A 19,649-nucleotide genomic window follows, 5' to 3' on the forward strand; every position below is an offset into this window, starting at 1 on the left:
GACAGGCAGCAGAGAGCCACCAAAAGTTTATATCAAGGGGTTTATCAGTAATTGTTAGTGCTATCTATTTTATAAGCATTCTTTGTATGTTGTGACGAGATTAAGTATGGCTGCAGTATTTCAAAGAGCACATAGTTGTTTTCACTCTGCCTCACATTACTGATACTACTCAATAGATAAGCAATGGCATTATATCAGCACCTAGAGCCTCTTAGCAAGCACAGTGAAGTCAACTAATGGTGCTGCTTTTTTCTTTTCTTTTATGCTCCAGGAAAGATTAAGAAACTTCAAGGAACTTCGAGCCAAATTTCAAAATCTTGATGCATCATCTCTTTCAGGACCTATTAAATTTCCAGCAGATGTTTCTCAAAAGGGAGACTTTGGAAGTAGACAGTCCACAAAGACTTTGGCCAGTGGGAAACCTCCCTCATCCAGCCACAATCAGCACTCACTCAACTGTGCCGATGGTGATCCCCAGCCTCTTAAACCCCAGGAAATGAAGGTGACTCAGAAGAGTGAGACTCAGAAATGTTCTGATTACCTGGAACCTCCAAGTTTTTCTGGTTCTGCAGTAAGTTCACAGAAGGCTTCTCCGCAGTTAGATGTGTATCAGTCAAATGGTGAGATAGCCAGTAAGAAGAAAGTCATGGTGAATGATAGCTTCAGAAACAAGCTCTGGAGCTGGGAGGTTTTATCTCAGAAAAGTGAGACACCATCCGTCTTTCTCCCTGCCAGTTGTGGAAGCAGGGCCTTCCATCTAAACAAGCAGAAAAGTATCAAGCTGACTCCAGAGGAGCCCAGGGAAAAGATGGAAATAAAAGAAGCCCAGTCTCTACCTTCCCACAGGCACCTGATGGCCCAAAGAAGATTGTGTGCCATCTCTGAAGATCCCACCGTTCGACTTTCTCAATGTAGCAGGGAGAGTGGAACAAACTCCAGTCCTGAGAGGAGCCTGACAGGGAGTATCTGTCACCCTGTCTATGACAATGAGCTCACCAGCCAGACCCCAGGTGAGAAATCAAACCCCCACAGGCCTGGGGGAGGGATCACTGTACATTTCTAATTTAGAGCTTACTGGCATGGGTGGGCTCATATGTGGCCTGGGCAGTGTTTGTCCCATACTCTAGCACAGATATTCTAAGTCCATCTGCTAGATTATAATTTCAGGCTTGGATTAAGTGATTAATCCCCTGGAATTATATGGAGAGACAGGTGGAACAAACCTGGATTTGAATCCTTCAGCTCTACTTCTTACAAGATGGCTGAACTGGGGCAGTCTGCTTAACTTCACAAAGCCTGGTTTCCTTTACTATCAATCGATCCATTGCCAGTATTCCTTGTCTTAGTAAGTGGCACAACCACCCTCCTATTTGCTCAGGTCAAAAATCTAGGAATCATATTCTATTCCCCTCACCCACCCCACCTCCCTGTCTCTTTGTTTATAAGTAATCATTGTTTGCAGCAAGTTCTTGGCTCCGTCACCAAAATACGTTCTAAATCTCCTGACTTGCTTCCATTTCCGCCTTCTGCTCAGGTCTACACCACTATGGACCATCCTTTTCTTGGACCACTTCCAGGTCCAGCTGGTCTCCCTGCTTTCACAGCCTTGCCCTCTTGTATTCTATGCTCCTCCTCGCAGGTACAGTGATGCTCTAAAGCATTAATCCGATCATATCACTCCCCTGCTCATTTCAGCTTTAGCTGTCTTACTGTGGCTCATACAGTTTGCCCCTTGCCAACATCTCGTACTCTCTCCTCGTTCACCGCATTGACCTTCTTTCTATTCCTTAGATAGACCAAGCTAGTTCCACCCCAGGGCCTTTGTGCTTGCTGCTCTCTCTGTCTGGAGCACTTTTCCTGTAGGACTTGACATCTCACTCCTTCATTTTATCAAGGTCTCTGCTCAGTACCTCCTGCTGTGTGTGGACCTTGTGGATCACTCTATCTGAAATAGCCACCCACCTTCAACAGTCTTTTTCTTACATTGTTTTCGTTTTCTCTCACTTACCCCTATCTAGTTTGTTATGTATTTGTTTACCTCAGTAAATTATACGTTAAGTGAGAATAAAAACTGTCTTCTTTACCATTGTATCCCCAGAACCTAAAAGAACAAGGCCAGTTTCAATGAGTTCTCAGGAAAGTATTTTTTTGAATAAATGGCTGGCTGGCTGCCTGGCTGGCTGGCTCTCTTGCTTACAATCCTATTTGGTTTCTCTTTCACTCAGAATAGTGTCTAAACTACTTACTACTGACTTCACAGCTCTGCTTCTTTTGGTCCCTGCTTATGTCTCTGACTTACTTCCTGCTGTCTTTCCCTGGCTCACTAGCCTATAGACAACATCCTGGATTTCCTTGCTGTTTTGTGAACAGACTTCATTATGACTCAGGACCTTATGATTTCTGTTCCCTCTTCCTATACAATACTTTGCTTTGATCTTTCCTTTGTTACCTTTAGGTCTAAGTTCAAATGACACTTTCCCAGATAAGCCTTCCCTAGCCAAAGATCTCTATCTAAAGTCCATTACCTCACCACCAAGAATTCACATTCTTTCATATCATTCTGTTTTATTTCCTTTATAGAATTAATAGATTGCTGTGATTTTCTTTTTCTACTTTTTAAAAATTGAAGCATAGTTGATTTACAATGTTGTGTTAGTTTCAGATGTACAGCAAATGATTCAGTTATACATATATATGTATATACATGCTTCTATTCTCTTTTAGGTTCTTTTCCTGTATAGGTTAATACAAGATACTGAGTTTAATTCCCTGTGCTTTTCAGTAGGTCCTTGTTGGTTATCTATTTTATGTATAGTAATGTGTACATGTTAGTCCCCAAATCCTTATTTGTCCCCCATCACTGCCCTATTATGGTTTTCTTATCTGTTTATTTGTTTGCATGTTTATCATCAGCCTCCTCCTATTGGAATGAAAATTCTTGAGGGCAGAACTCTATCTTTTCTTGTCCTTAACTCTAGTTCTAGCCCCTGGAACAATGCTTGGAATGTAGTAAATAATTGTTGATGAAGGGATAGGGACGAAGAAAGGATGAAGAGGAGCAAGGAGAGATGGGAGGAAAGAAAGGTCTAGATAACCTACCTGACAGAGCTGTTGGGAGGATCAAATGGGATAACCCGTGTAAATTGCTTAGCACAGTGCCTGATAAAAATGAGGAGCCCAGTTAGTAAGTAACTGATCTTTCACTTTTACTGTCTTCTCTATTATTTGATAAAGACTAAAATCTCTGACTTTGAAGCTTATAATTCAAGTCTTAAAAGAAAGGAACTTTGGCCCTAACTATGTAACCCTTGCTAGTAGGGCTAGAAAGACACCCCACCCCCTCCTTGACTCCTGAGGATAGCAGGGCTTTGAGGAGGTTGCCCTCATGTTTTTGTAAAACACTAGCCAACTTTCTTTAGTTTTACCATGTGGTCAGCCACTGTATTATGTCAACCAAAAGTCAAGGCACTTGAATAATATAAGATTTTGTGCTGTTTTCAGTGTAAAAAAACATATGCAATATTTATGTATAATGTTGGAATTTCTGCTCATCAGTGCAGAAGAATAAAATACATAAAATTGGGACTGTCCTGGAAAATTACAGGATATAGAATCCACAGGTGCCCAGGTACCACAAAGCCAGCCTTGAAACCTGTTCTAGATGTTGGAGCCCTGGAAATCAAGAGGCCAGTTGTTACTTCTCTTCATGTCCCCCATGTTACTTGCCCATCATGAGCTCTTGTCAAGAATGCTTTCAGGAAATAGTCATTGTCCATCTGTCCACTGTCATTGTGCATTTCTGCTGACGCTGGTCCTGTGCTTGGCACTCAGAGGAGATCACTAGGGCCTAGTCCCTTCGAACCCAGGTCTCCCGCATTGCAGGCAGACGCTTTAACCTCTGAGCCACCAGGGAAGCCCCCCTTCCTTCTAGGAACCTACATTCAGTGGGAAGATAGACCAGCCCTGCTCACATGTCACAGCACTGATGGAGAGGTGGTAACAGTGTGCTAGGTGATACTGAACAAAGAGTGGTTGATTATGAGCTGGTTTTCTGGTAGAAATCTAGACAGGTATCATTGGAGAAGGGTCTTAACGAATGAGTCAAAGTTCACCAAGGGAGAAGTAAGGAAACAGCATACCAGAACAAGAATGGCATGAACAGTTCAGTTCAGTTCAGTCGCTCAGTCATGTCCAACTCTTTGTGACCCCATGAACCACAGCATGCCAGGCTTCCTTGTCCATCACCAACTCCCGAAGTCCACCCAAACCCATGTTCATTGAGTCGGTGATGCCATCCAACCATCTCATCCTCTGTCATCCCCTTCTCCTCCTGCCCTCAATCTTTCCCAGCATCAGGGTCTTTTCAAATGAGTCAGCTCTTCGCATCAGGTGGCATGAACAAAATCTTGGATATTTGAGAACTATTTAAGGCTTTTGAAATCAAATCTGGACTTGTAATAACCTAGAAAAGAGTCAGAAAAGGATCTTATATACATGTAAAAACTGAGTCATTTTGCTGTGTACCTGAAATGAACACAACTTTATACACATATACATGCACACACAAACGTATGGCTCACTATGCCATACAACTTTGTAAAATAACTATACTTCAAATAAAAAATGAATTAAAAATAGAATAAAAATAAAATTAAAAAGTAGAAAAAAAACTGCAAAAAATATTTATGAAATCTGGAAAACTGAGAAGCCAGTGGTGTGAATGAAAGATGTTGGGACTGAAGATTTTTGGGGAAGCAGGATGGTAAAATGTGGTAAGAAAAAAAAAGTGTAGGCTGTGTGGTGTTTTAACACCAGAGGACGGAGTGAGTAGACGGCAGCTGAGGAGATCAAGCTTCATCCTCTGGGCAGCTGGGATGGTGGCAAGCTTGGGTTCACATGTTGATCAGGACACTCTGGCTACTGGGTGGAGAACAGGTGGGAGGGGAGTGAGACTGAGGCCAACCATGAGATGGAAATAATAACCTATATTTTGGACTCTTTGTCCCCAGAGGAACAGCCAGATGTCAGGCATCCACAACTCCCCAATATCAAGCCACTGCCTTCCGTCGAGTCCCTGGGTCCTCCTCCCCCAAAGCCGCCAAGGCCCCCAGTCATGACCCTCCAGGCCTTCCAGAGGCAGGCAGCTGCTCTTTCCAAGCCCGATGGGGAAGGTAAGAAAACACACAGGGCCCGTGCACAGCCAGCCAGGGGGAGTCATGGTTCCCGTGCCCCCATCTTCCCGTCACCTCCCCCCGCTGCATCAACTCCCAGGGGACGGTGCCAAACTGCTTCTCTGTGGGGCTGGACATCCATCACTGCTTATTCTCAAATAGAGGCTGTGGCAGCTTGCCCGTGAAATGACAAATCTGTGGGAATTGGCCCCTTATCGCTCCTGGGCCAGCCTGCTTCCCCTGAGAGCTTTGCGTTTGATCACTGGGAATCTGTCCAAGAGGAAGAAAAAGAAAAGTAGCTGAAGAGGGAGGCAGGGAGTCTGTTTTCCTACAAAGCCTGTGTTGTCAACACAACCAAGAGGAGGAGGAGAGGGGGAGGGAGTGGAGAGAGGAAACTCAGTGTGAACCTGACCGGGGATCATGATGGGAGTCTCCTGGGCCACTGTGATCTGTGTTCAGGAATGAACTGAAGGGCCCCCACCCCTGCCGCCACTATCCTCCATTCCGTAAACTGCAGCATCTTTGGTTGGCAGCATTCTTTCTGCGCTCTTCTGTGTTTTCCTCTGCTATGTAAGGGAACCTTCTCACCCCCACCCCCCACCGTAGCCTGATCCCACTGACACTGTAAACACCTTAGCTTACACCTGCTCTAATGAAACACGAGGTGAACATACACTTTGGGGTGATGTGTGGTGCTGTGCTAGCATTTTTCTTACTGTGGCCACGCGCACCAGTGAACACTACACTGAAAGAGCTAATTCTTCATTCGTTTCTTCTTAGCTTGCTGATTGCTCATTTGACTGCTGTGGGCTACCTCAGGGTGAAATTTCTCTAACTCAGTGGTTCTCAAACATCGGCATGCATCAGAATCAACTGGAGGACTTGTTAGAATACAGCTTTCTGGGTCCGAACCCAGAGTTCTGAGTCAGTCGGTCTGGATTTCTGCTTAGTCGCTCAGTCAGGTTCGGCTCTGCAACTCTTTGGACTGTAGCCAGCCAGACTCTGTCCGTGGGATTTCTCTGGCAAGAATATTGGAGTGGGTTGCCATCTCCGCCTCCAGGGGATCTTCCCGACCCAGGGATCAAACCTGCATCTCTGTCTCCTGCATTCCAGGTGGCTTGTTTACCCGCTGAGCCATTGGGGAACTCCAGTCTGGGTTTGAAGCATTTGAGAATTTACGTTTTTAGCAAGTTCACTGGGAGACACTGATGTTGCTGGTCTGGGGGCCATGCTTTGAGAACCCCTGTTAAAAGTTACATTAAGTCATATCCTAAAAGGAAATTCTGTAACAAGAAATCGAGCTCTTCTAAGTATACTTTGATAATATGGCTATCTCCATATCAAAGAGGGTGAAGTTTGATTTTTATAAACATTGAATAATTCAGGCCTCAAACCATCTCTCCAAAAGAGAAAAAAGTTGTCAGAGAACAGAGGACTAAGTTTTGGGGAATAAAATGGGCTCTCCATTTTATTGAAAATCCCAGCTCCCCCATCACTGGCTATTTAGGTTTGGTCGTGGGACCCACTGAGCTTCATTGTCCTTATCTGTAAAATGGGGATGATAGTAAGACTCCTCTTGTAGGATGGTTGTAAGGAGAAATGAGATGAGGCCTGGGAAGACTGGACAGTGGCCAACACAACAGTAAGCGCTCAGTAAAGGCACTCTTACCATTACCTCAAGCATGTGTTGAGCAGCTGCACTCTTCTTTGCCAGACTCTGTGATACAAACAAGAGATTAGTTAGAAGTGCTGTTAGAGATAATGGACATCCGCAGGGCAAAGGGAAAACAAGAACATCAACCTAGGTCTCATACGATTGAGGAAACTGGGTAAAGAGTATATGGGGTCCCTCTGTGTTATTTCTTACTGCTGCATGTAAACCTACAATTGTCTCAAAGTGGAAAGTTTAATTTAAAAAAAAATTAAAGAAACAAGAAATTAAGAGATAAATCCCATAGGAGTTTCAGGGACCAAGGAAGTCAAAGTCTAATATAAGGAGACTGCAGTCATAAATAAGCACCATAAAGTGTGTGTGAACGCTGCATCCAGTCCCTGACAGTCCCTGGGTGCTGGGGTAGGGTGGGTTGGGGCACAGGTGAGCTGCCTCTCTACATTTTCTCTGGTGGTGGGAGGGAGTCAGGTCATTGCACAAACAGTTCACTTAAACAGACTGCCACTAGCATGTCTTTTTTTCGCCCTGCCTCTTGCTCTTTCAGAAGCTGCAGAAGAAGGCTCCCTGCCTCCAGCGAGGTGAGTACCCGTTTCTTAACTGTGCAGGAGTGCAGCCCATCAACGAGGTTGCTTAGCCTGCCCCAAAGCAGGCAGTAAGCACAGGCCAGGTGTCTGTATTTCTCAGAAGAGTTAGGGGAAGAAGAGAGAACAAACTGCAACCAACTGCAGCTTTCAATTAAATGAGAGATTAAATAAACTGCATTTAACAATCGTGCTGATGTTAAGTTGCAAAGATGGGTCTCTGTGGTCCTTTTATTTACGGTACAGTTGGGCTCAGTAAATTGAAACATCAGCCTCCTAGTAATAAATCTATGATATTAGGAATCAGTAATGGGACAAAGGACTTTCTGGCTTTGGTGCACTCATTGTAATACTTTTGCCATGGAAGTGTCAGTCTATGTATCGTGCCCTCTGATGTGTCATGCGTTGAGCTGACCACTTTATACCGAGGTTCTCATGTCCTCTTCTCAAGAAGGCTGCAAAGTTGCTGGCTCTGTTTCCATTTTATAGCTAGAGATACTTGGACTCAGAAAATTTGCCACTTGCAGAGCCACAATTCTAACCCACGTGTTCCCAAACTATTTTTTTTAAGCTGAGATATAATGGATATGTACAACTGTGTAAGTTTGAAATGCACAGTATGTTGGTTCAGTACACATATTTCACAATATTGTTACTGGGGTAGCATTAACTAATACTAGCTAAGACCTTTATCACCTTACATAATTATCATTTCTTTTTAAAACAGTTAAAATGATAGTCTCTCAGCAAGTTTAAGTTTATAATACAGCATTTTTTCTTTTACTATAGTCCCTATGTTGTGCATTGAGTCTCCAGAATTTATGTTGCAAGTTTGTACTCTTAACATCTCCAGTTTCCCCACTCCTCAGTCTCTGGTAACCGCCATTCTACTTTCTGCTTTTACAAGTTCAGGTATTTTATTCTTTTAAGATTCCGCATAGAAGTGATATCACATAGTAGTTGTCTTTTCTCTGACTTATTTAGCATAATGCCCTTGAGGTTCATCCATGTTGCAAATGGCAAGATAACCTTCTTTTTCAAGGCTGAATAATATTCCACATATATATATATCTTTACATATACACGTCACATTTATAATATATTACATTCATATATCTTTAATATTTGTTATCTATCACATTTACACACATATATATCTACTATATACACATATACATTATATATATATTATATATCTCGCACCTTCTTTACCCATTCCTCTGTTGATAGCCATTTAGGTTGTTTCCATATCTTGGCCATTGTGAGTAATACTGCAGTCTACATAGGAGTGCAGGTATCTGAGATCCTGTTTTCGTTTCCTTTGGGTGTATACTGAGGAATAGGATTTCTGGGTCATATGGCACTTCAATTTTTAATTTTTTGAGGAACCATGATGCAGTATTCCATAATAGCTGTACTAATAGGTATGCCCAAACTGTTTTAAGTGTATCACCTTAATTCCTTCACAAAGATGCTCCTGTTCTCAAGAAGGTCAGTCTTAGAAGGAAAACTAAACCTAAAAATTATCATACTACCTATTCACTCATTAAATGTTTATAATAGTAGAATGTATTAAATTTTATAATAGAGAAAGTTATAAGTTTCAGAGGTTGCAAAAATGTGGAGAGATCACTTTTCCTTGGGAAGTTTTTGTAGAAAACATATCAGTTAGCTATTACTACAGTAATACTACATAATAACAATATAACATCAATAGTATACACAGTGAGTATGGGTTCAGCTGACCTGGGCTAGGCTCAACTGACTGGTTCATATGTTGCAGACTATCCAGGCAATTTTGCAAATACTGAGTTAGAGTAGAACAGTGACACTTTACATGGCATTGGGCAGGGATCCAGGAAGGGATGAAGAATAGAGGCATTAATTCAATCAACATAACAGTGAAGATGCAAAACTTGAAATAAGTATTAAGTATAAACATCTGTCAGAAAACACAGGAAAAGATGTCATAAGCATAACCAAAAAGTGTGGCATATCCTGTCTTCTTTTGGTAACTGAACTAGTTGAGTTAGAGTATAGAAAGTATAGTAAGAAATGGGAAGAAATGTGTTAGAGGGAGATAGTAACCAAGTAGTGGAGGATTCTGTACACCAAGGATTGGATGAGATGGTCTGGTTCAACAAGGAATAAACTGCATGGAGCTAGGTAAAATTCATGTGCTTTAGGAACCCCTAGTTCAATTGCCTATTTGAAAGAGTTCAGTGATGACACAGGGTAAGTCAGCTGCCTTGTATATGCATTTGTGTGAAAGAGAAAAAATTAGACAGCCCAGGAGATGATCTGTACTCTGTACTCTATGAACATGGGCCCCAGTGTCACAGTTTGAGGGGACAATGTACTTCTGCTGGGCTCTAAGTCAGTCCTGGTTCCCTCCTGCATTGAATGCTGTGAGCATCTAGTGTGATTATGAGTGTGCTGTATAGTAGTGTTCAGCTTGATATGCATTTTCTCTACAGCTTGGCTCTGAACTAAGCTGACTTCTCTGGCATTTTAACCATCCATTTCAACATGCGGGGCGGTGGGGCAAACTTACTGTGATAAGCAAGTATTGGGAAACTGTAGTCAGTCTCTGGCGTGACACCTTCTTGCTAAGGGATTTACAAGCACAGTTTCAGTTTGACTTTAAACAGTTTCCTTTGACTTTAAAACTTAATCTCATCTAAAATGAGACTTACTATGCCTCAGTGATGATATGGGCCATCGTGTCGTGAGAGTGAAAGGCAAGAGATGAAGGACCAGAATACTTAGGTGTGGCTTCATGGAAGTAAAAAGAACTTGAAACGCATCCTGTGATGATAGGTCAGGATCACATAGGTTTACTTATTTGTTCCCTTTTGTGAGACTCTGTAACTCAGACTGTAAAGAACCTGCCTGCAATGCAGGAGACCTGGGTTTGACTCCTGGGTCAGGAAGATCCCCTGGAAAAGGGAATGGCTACCCACTCCAGTGTTCTTGCCTGAAGAATTCCATGGACAGAGAAGCCCGGCGGGCTATAGTCCATGGGGTGGCAAAGAGTCAGACATGACTGAGCTGCTAGCACTTTCATTTTCTAAGGTAGGTGAGGGTAGAGTATTATTCCCAGAAATAATAACATTTTTGACTTATAGTAGGTAGATGGAAGAATGGATGGCTGGACAGACTGAAGGACAGACCGATGGATATTCACTATAGAGCTAGGACATGATTGAAAGCAAGGTGGTAGAGAAGAAGGTTGCTATGTGGAAAAGTAAGACATGACATTGAATTCTGAAATACATTAAGTGCCATGCTAAGGGTTTTGAATTTTATCTTGTAATGCTAAGAAATTACCTTGAACAAGTAAATGCCATGATGCTGAGCATTCTTAGATACAAATTCCATGGAAACTGCTGCTTGTTTGGGAAGAACTTCTTCCATGTTCATGGTATTAATCATCAATAAAGATATTAGATTAGAAATAGAGTATGTCAGATCTCATTACTGGAAGGGGACCTGGCAACTATCTGATGCAACAGGCCATATAGCATAATATCAACAAAAATCTGAGCTTTTAATCTCAGTCTTGCCACTTAACATTTATGTAGTCTTGGACAAATGTCTTAACTTCTGAAAACCTCAGTTTTACTTATGTAAAATGGGATATCAGTAGTTCCTAACACATGCAGTTGTGGCATGGGTTAAATGAAATAATAGTTGTAAAGTGTTTAGTGCATTACCAAGTGTCTAGAGAGTGTTCAGTAAAGTTTGCTAAGCTGTTATATAACCTCTCACCAAGGGCAGGGATTCATGTTCAGAACCTTATTCTTTTCAAAAATCCTTTGATGGGGAGCTCATTGCCTCGAGATTTCAGTGTTTTTCTTTTGGGGGGCAGATTTTATTCATTTAACACATATTTGTTGAGGATCTACCATATGCCAAGTCCTCTTATATTGAGAATACATTGAAAATATAGCACTATATAAAACATATCTTACATGTGCCCCCAAACATACTTGTTTGTTTATTTGAAAGTCCTTGAAGTTGGGCTGGAAAAGAAATGACTTCCTTATTCTACACTCTCAATTATCCGTCCCAGATCTATGATTGATACAATGGATGTCATCTCTACTCCTTTCTTTAAAAAAAAATTATCTATTTGGCTGCATTGGGTCTTAAGTTGCAGCAGATGGGATCTTCATTGCATCATGCAGATCTTTCATTTCACTGGACGACCTTCTAGTTTTGGCACGAGGGCTTAGTTGCTCAGAGGCATGTGGGACCTTCGTTCCCTGACCAGGTATCAAACCTGCATCCCCTGAAATAAAGAGCTTCTCTCGGTTTTAGTGTCTGAATCAGAGATCCCCTGACTCAGGACTACCCTCTGACTCTTCTTAATAGGAAAAAACCCATAATTATAGCTAATGAGGATTAGTTATAGCTAACTATAACTGTAGTTATTCTTAACCACTGAATCAGCAGGGAAGTCCCCTTATTTTTTTCTTTATATGATGTTTTTTAAAATATCTAAGGACTACATTCTTCCTTAATCTCAAACTGTCATTGTTTTTAACCACTATTCACAAAACAGGGGTCTGTGTTTTTGCTGTATCTCTGTGGATATATTTTGTAATCCTCTTTTTAGGAACTCAGTGCATTTGCAATAGCCATTTTTACTTCTAAGCCCCTTTATACTGTGTATTGCATATAAGCGGCATTGTATAATGGAGCAAGTACAGGCCCAGGGTCAAATTAGCACGGGTTCAACCCCGCCTCTAATACAAGTCATTGAACAGCTCAGAGCTTTGATATGCACGTCTCTAAAGTGAACATAGTAATATTTACTTCATTGATTGTCACAAAGACTAAATGATATAGATTATATAAAGCTCGGGAGTACACAGAGGATGATCAATGAGTCTTAGTTTCTTCAGCCCTTGGCCTCTCCCTTTCTTCTTCTCCCTAGAATATTAATATCACATTAATGAAATGACTCTTTGGAGTTTATCCTTTGTCATCACTCTTTCACGCAAACCAGGCTAGCTGGCATGCCTCTTGAATAAGCAGCTTCTATTTGTGTGTGTGAGCAAAGCAGGTTAGTCCCAGGGCAGCAATTAGCCCTGGGTCTATGTCAGTACTTAGCAGAGTTGACTGTTGGCTAATATTTTATTCATTAGCTATAACTATGGGTTTTTCCTTATTAAGAAGAGTCAGAGGGTAGTCCTGAGTCAGGAAACCTCTGATTCAGACACTAACGCAGAGAGAAGCTCTTTATTTCAGGAGAATAGATTCAGACAGTACAATGTTTCTCTCATGTGAGGGTCTGTGGGTAGATCTTAGGAGTCTGCCATATTCTCTCCCAAACATTTAATTTTGATTTTCATTTTGACAATAGTCTTTAAAAGATAATATAAGCCTGTTTTCAATGTCTGGATGGCCTCCTTCAACCTAGTACTTTGGAACATACTTTTGTGTTTGTGTTTTGGTATTTCTACCCCACACAGAGTGGGGAATACAAGTGTCTTCTAAGGTTGAGAAGATTATGTGATCGTGTCTAGGGCCTATGTTATGACTAGGAAGAATAGATCCCAGGGAATGAATGCCTTTCCTAAGGCACTCAAGTAAAATAATGATAACAGAGAAATGACACGGTGGTTAAATAAGATATGGCTGTAGTTCTTGAACAGTGGTAAATGCTATGAGGAAAAATATATATATATAAGTTTTAAAGGTTACACTCCACTTACAGCTACTACAAATATTGGCTATATTCCCTCTGTTGTGTAGTATATCATTGTAGCCTACCTTACATCCAATAATTTGTATCTCCTTCTTCCCCACCTATATATTGACCCTCCCCCTACAACTGGTAACCACTAGTTTGTTTTCTGTATCTGTGAGTCTACTTTTATAAAGAAAAAAATTAAAGCATATTAGGATAATAAAATGGGATTGGAAATGAAACCAAGGAGGTGGAGGACCACCGGGAAAAGCCTTCCTGAGGTGTGACATTTGGGCTGAGACCTCAATGATGAGGACCCTGTCATGGGGGGTCTAGAAGATGTTCCAAGGGAGAGACAGCTGGGGTGCATTCTCAAGGAAGAACCACTCTGATGAGTTTCAAGAACCAAAAAGGCAAGGAGTAGAGCTAAAACACAGTGTTCTAGGGCAGTGGCGGTGGTGATTCTTAGAAGCCATGGACTGAGTCTGGATTTTGCTCTAAATGCATTGGGAAGCCAGGTAGTGAGCTGACGTTTACTTGGGGAAGATCAATTTGGATGCTGTATAAATAACATATAGTGGAGAAGCAGGTAGAAACAGGCAGATAGCCTAGGGAGCCATTGTGACAACAATGAAACAATGACAGTATTAGAAATAGCAGTCAGTGCTGATATAGTGTCGTTCTAAGCGTGTGAATGATTTCATTTGTGACCATCTTTAAGAAGTAGATACGACTATTATAGATTTTATAAATGAGAAAACTTGAGTCTCAGGCTAAGTAACTTGACATGGCCACACTTCTAAGTTGAGGCCTAGTGGTTGAGAGGCAGATGGCCATACAGAAACATTCCAGGAAGCAGGAACAGCATGTGCAAAGTCCTTAATGTAGGAGAGTGGATAGCATCCTTGTAAAACAGAGAAGAGGCCAGTGTGGTTAGGGTGTAATGAGGGAGGAAGAGGGTCATAGGAAGGAGTTTGGAGAGGTTGCTAGGGCTGAGATCATACGCTGAGGCATTCGATGGTTTTGCTGTTATTTTTTGTTTAATTAGAAGATAGTTACTTTATGACATTGTGATGATTTTTGCCATACATCAACGTGAATTAACATTGTTTTGCTGTTTTTATTTTTATTTTTTTCAACTTTTATTTTTATTTATTTATTTTTTTATACTGTTTTTTTTTTCCATTTATTTTTATTAGTTGGAGGCTAATTACTTTACATCATTACAGTAGTTTTTGTCATACATTGAAATGAATTAGCCATGGATTTACATGTATTCCCCATCCCGGTCCCCCCTCCCACCTCCCTCTCCAAATTAAGTAGCATAAGCCAGATTGTGACAAGGTCTAAGCTATCTTTTTAAAAGATCGTCCTGGCTGCTGTGTGGAGAATAGACTGTTGAAGGACCAGAGAAAAATGATACTTAATTAGTGTCTTAAAGAATAAGTAAGAGCTACTGTATAGTAGAGAGAATGCTACTTGATACTCTGTGGTAACCTAAATGGGAAAGAAACCCAAAAAAGAGAGGGTACATGTACATGTGTAGCTGATTCACTTTGCTATACAGTAGAAACTAACACAGCATTGTAAAGCAACTACACTCCAATAAAAAAAAATAATGTAAAAAAAGACCTACCCACTTGTTAGTCATCATAATAAAAGAAAATTACCAAGCTGGAGGAAAAAAAAAAGAATAAGTGAAAGTTTGTAGAAAGGACATTGGAGGTAAGGTTATTACAAGCAGAAGAACCACACATACAAAAGCACAGAGGCAAGAAACATCCTGGCGTGCTGAGGAGCCACAGTAACTTGTCATAATTAGAATGTACAGTGGCAGTCTGTGTAGCGTGTAATAATAGTTCAGCCAGTACTGGCCGAATAATATAATGGACTTAGATGGTTCTTAGCTTGAGACTCAATTATTTGCAGTCTGTTTTTGTTATTTTCTAGATTCTTGGGTGTAGTTCAGCTCCCTGTCTGAATTATAAATTCTTTGAAAGCGGGGAGAGAATCAAATACTTCTTTCTTACCAGCTACATAACTTTGAGGTTTGTTTAAATTGAACAACACAGCAATACTTGAAAACAAGAAGATCGACGGAATGTGTTCTAAGGAGTTAAAAGCATAGACTTTGCGGTCAGATAGCCTTAGGTTTATATTTTGAGCTCCACACTAGCTGTGTGATCTTAGAAGAGTTATTTAATATCTCTGGGCCTCCGAGTTCCTCACATGGGAAAATGGAGAAATCAATAAATCCTACCTTTTTTGGGTTGCTGTGAGGATCAAGATATGTATCTATAATTCCACAAAGTGCCCAGCAATGTTGTAAACACTTGATAAATGGCAGCGATTTGTCATGTGTTTGGAGTAGCAGGGTTTGTCTGTAACAAGGTCTAGGGCTGCAGGCAGTGGCTGGCTTCAGGAGGTCTGTTTCCTAGGAAAGCCTGCCAGTAGCTCAGAGGATGACCCTGCCTTTCACTTTTTAAAACAAATGCTCTCAGATATGATATCCCACCTCAAAGCAGACACCCTGAAAATTGAAATTCAGGTATTTTAAAGCTTGACCTTAATAATAAAAATGAGGACTTGGGGTTATCTTTTATTCATGCGGCAAAAGTTGCCACTGGATTGTTGAGAAATTGCTTAGTGGTTGCGTTACTAGAAGTCAGGGTGCGTTTAAAGAGTCATTCCTAAGTTCATCAGTGATTTCATTGATTTTTTTAAGTAATACTATTAAGGTTAAGTAATACTATTCTTATAAGTGATAATCTCAGGCATAGAGAAATATAGTAACTGCCTTGTCACATGTTCCCCATATAATGACTGCTATATAGAAAAATTGATCTGTAAAACCACTGGATCAACCTAACCAAATTTTGAAAAATATCATCTAAAACCCACTTTTAAGCTCCATGACCTTCACTATCACTCTGGGCTTCAACATTTTCATTTCTCATTTTTCCTTGTTCCTGTAGTTCCAAGGAAAAAAGCAATGGACTAGGAATTAGAAGGCCTGTTTTCCTGACCCACAGTGGTACTGTCTTGAGTGAGTTACTGAAGCTCTGCAGGCCTCAGTTTCCACATGTGCAAAATGCCTTGTCATGCTACTGAGAGGATTCAAGGAGAGAACGTATGTAACGTTAGCATGAATAGAGTTTGCTCCAAGAGGGAATGCGGGCGTGTGAGTGAGTGAGTGAGTGAGAAGTCTCAGCGCTTCTGCACCTGCCCATCTTCAGCACACACGATGGCCTCTCATCATGGCTCTGCTTCACAGCTGGGTTGGTCCTCTTGGGTCCTCTCTGCGCTGTGTGCCAATGACCTCCTCCTGTAATGACTTCCCCTGCTGTCGGAGCTGTTCTCGTCTGTTTGACCTCAGCTGGCTCTTCCATTTTTCCAAGAAATTCTACAACAGAGTGATTGGAACCCAAGATTCTGCACTCAGATATCTGGCTTCTCATCTCTGCTCTGCTGCTTACTACTGTGACCTAGGTGATGCCTCAGTTTTCTCACTTGAACATGGAAAAAGTGATAGTATCTTCATAGAGTCAATTGAGAATCAAATAAATTGAGAAATATACTTGGAACAGTGCCTAGCACAAAGTAAGGGAATAAAAGTTATTAGCTATTATTATTGTTGACATGCCCTCCTTATGAATGAGATCAGTGGTTTCACATAGTAGTTTCAAAGTTAATAATATTACTCCTAAAACTGAGATTACTGTAATAACATTTACGTGGTCATTGTATTAGTCAGGGTTCTTCAGAGGAACAGAACCAGTAAGATATGTATTTTATGCATTTATGCATTACATATTAGATTGCATATATTACATATATAATATTTCATTATTTGTTAAGTATGAGGAATTGGCTCACACAGTTATAGAGGCCAAGAAGTCCCATGATCTGCCATCTATAAGCAGAAAAGCCAGTGGTGAAATTCCAACTCCGACAGCCTGAGAACAGGGTAGCCAATGGTATAAATCCCAGTCCAAGGGCAGGAGAAGATGAGTTGACATGACCCAGATCAACAGATGAGCCAGGACAAATTGAGTGAATTCCTCTTTCCTCCTCCATTGTTTCTGTTCAGACCCTGAATGGATTGCATGATGCCTACTTGTATTAGGGAGGGCAGTCTTCTCTACTGAACCCACTGACCCAAATGCTAACTTCATCCAGAAACACCCTCTAAACAGTTCTAGAAATAATATTTATCAGGACACTGTGACCAGTCAAGTTGACACATAGAATTAACCATCCCTTTAGTCACTGTACTTTTGTGGCCCTCACGTAAAGAGAGTTGAGTTACCCACTTATGAATTAGAAATAAATACCTAATGTCCAGGGCTGAATGACATTCTTTGTTGTTGATGCTATTATAGAGTCATAGTAGAATCTGCAAAGTTATGAAACATGCAGGAGTAGGAATTGGGCATGCACACACACATGTGTATACATGTATATGTACATAAACATATAGGATACATAAAATCATGTATAAAATGATAGTAAAATCAAATACAAAGATGTATATATAGCAGTGTGTGTGTGTGTTCTGTAAAAATGGTAGAAGTGTAAGAACTGGTGGTGGAGGCAGTAGAAGCTGAAGTCTAGTTGGTTGATGTGCGTAGAGGGGGAAATGGTAGTATTACTGTAAATGGAAGTCATGAACTCTTTGTACCAAGCACTGTGCTAAACGCAGCATAATGACAATCATCTCATCCTCATCAGAAAGAGGCTTAAAGGAAGAAGAGACTTGGATCCAACTATGTATGCAGGGTCACAGCCAGGTAAAGCTGGCTGGAGGTGTGAAGATTCCACCCTAAAAGCCTCTATTTCCAGAAGTGTGTCTCTCCTTATAGCCATTCTGGTCAACTACTTCATCTTTAACCATTATCTAATATTTAGAAGACAGAGCTTGGAATAGCTTATGAGGAAACATATATTTAAAATTTTTCCATGCAATTTTGTAAACCTGGCACAAATGCATTTTGAGATCCAGTTTAGATGAAATGGATGCCATTGTTTGTAGTCTAATTACTGGTCATTTGATCCAATAATTAATTCTTTCATTCAGGAATTTCTTAGGGTAAAATCCTACGGGGAGGTTAGTCTTACAAGAAGTATTTATTGGAGATAGAAACTTTTCCACTTTGGGACTTTGGGTAGTCGAGAGATCAGATGGTCTCGTCCTTGTCACCAGGAACCTATAGAGTGTCACAGGGAGCAGCTGGCTAAGCTACAACCCCTCTTCCTATTTCCAGAACAGGTGGACCATCAGAAAAATGGAATAAGTTGGATTTTCAGCTTAGGTCCACATCCCTAATAAACAGATGAAAAGTAGGGCACACTCGTTTTGTTGTGTAAGTCTCATTCTTTCTATTTTAATGCAGGTTCTTTAGATTTTCCAGAATTGTCTTGCAGTGAAACTTTTTTGACTCATCCTCATGCAGTGTAGCATAGGAGAAGATGGGCATGGAAATGTACCTGTCAGGCACTTCCCACATGTTAACTCAGTTATTCCACCACTGAACTGCTGCTGACCCGGTGAAGAAGTGAAAGCTCCAAGAAGCTAACTGCTCGAGATCACATGACCAGTGAGAGGTGGATGGGATGAATCTAGGTACAATGTCCAGCATGTAGTACCCTCAACAATTAGCAGCTGATCCTGTCGTGGAAAGCTTCACTGTTTGACCAAGTGAATAGGTGTTTGAATATGCTATGTGAGCTGCTTCCAGCATGTACAGTCTGATACAGAGGTTGCTTAATTATTTTCTTCAAAGGAGAGTGGTGGCCCAGGGGTGGACATGGCAAGTGGAAACAACCATGAGAGGAGGTCACAAGTCTGTGTTTCGTCCAGAGAGTCCAAAAATCTGTTTAGAAGATATGTTTCTAAGGATCCAAATACAGTTAGAAAAAACTTGTTTTTATAAGTCATCTTTAACATTTACACTGCATTTACAGAGTTCTTGTTTCTCCAAGAACATGATGTTGAAGGTATCATTAAGAAACATTCATGTTTTATTATGTAATATTTAAATTACTAAAGGTTTTCTATAAGAAAGGCAGAAAAGATAAAAACCTGATGCTAAATGCTAGTAATAAAAGGAACTTTCCAAAATGCAAACCTCAACACTTCTTTTTAAAAATACTGTAATTTTAATAGTATAATAAATTTGCAGCACAATTTTGGTGGAATGCCTATATGCAGAGGGCAGATATTTCATTCAATATCTATAGTATACCTTTCAAGTAGATTTTATTATTACTGTTTTGTGGAGTAGGAAACTGAAGATTTAAAGTATTTATTTAATACTTTTAAAACTAGAAAATGGAAGAGAGAGGATTCAAATTCAAATCTGTCTGACCACAAGCTCCGAGTCTGTCAGTAATTCTGTGTTGCCTCACAATGACATCTAAAGTCCTAGATACAGACTGTACACAAATATTTTAATAAATGTGGAAACAAAGAAATTGAAGCATAGATATATTTAAATTATAGAATTATTTCTTCCCAGAAATCCAGG

The 19,649-nt window shown here is 40.6% G+C and overlaps 1 protein-coding gene across 1 annotated transcript in view; it reads left to right on the forward strand.

Annotated features, from left to right (window-relative positions):
- Nucleotides 1-262: 262 nt before the first annotated feature.
- The window catches only part of FYB2 (FYN binding protein 2), a 77,586-nt gene continuing 58,199 nt past the window's right edge, over nucleotides 263-19,649 (forward strand). The window contains exons 1-3 of the mRNA XM_020904309.2: nucleotides 263-1,010; nucleotides 5,010-5,171; nucleotides 7,388-7,421. Of these exons, the coding sequence (XP_020759968.2) occupies nucleotides 263-1,010; nucleotides 5,010-5,171; nucleotides 7,388-7,421 (944 nt within the window). The remainder of the gene's footprint in view (nucleotides 1,011-5,009; nucleotides 5,172-7,387; nucleotides 7,422-19,649) is intronic.

The sequence above is a fragment of the Odocoileus virginianus genome, chromosome 5 (genome assembly GCF_023699985.2).
Source record: "Odocoileus virginianus isolate 20LAN1187 ecotype Illinois chromosome 5, Ovbor_1.2, whole genome shotgun sequence".
Classification (NCBI taxonomy): domain Eukaryota; kingdom Metazoa; phylum Chordata; class Mammalia; order Artiodactyla; family Cervidae; genus Odocoileus; species Odocoileus virginianus.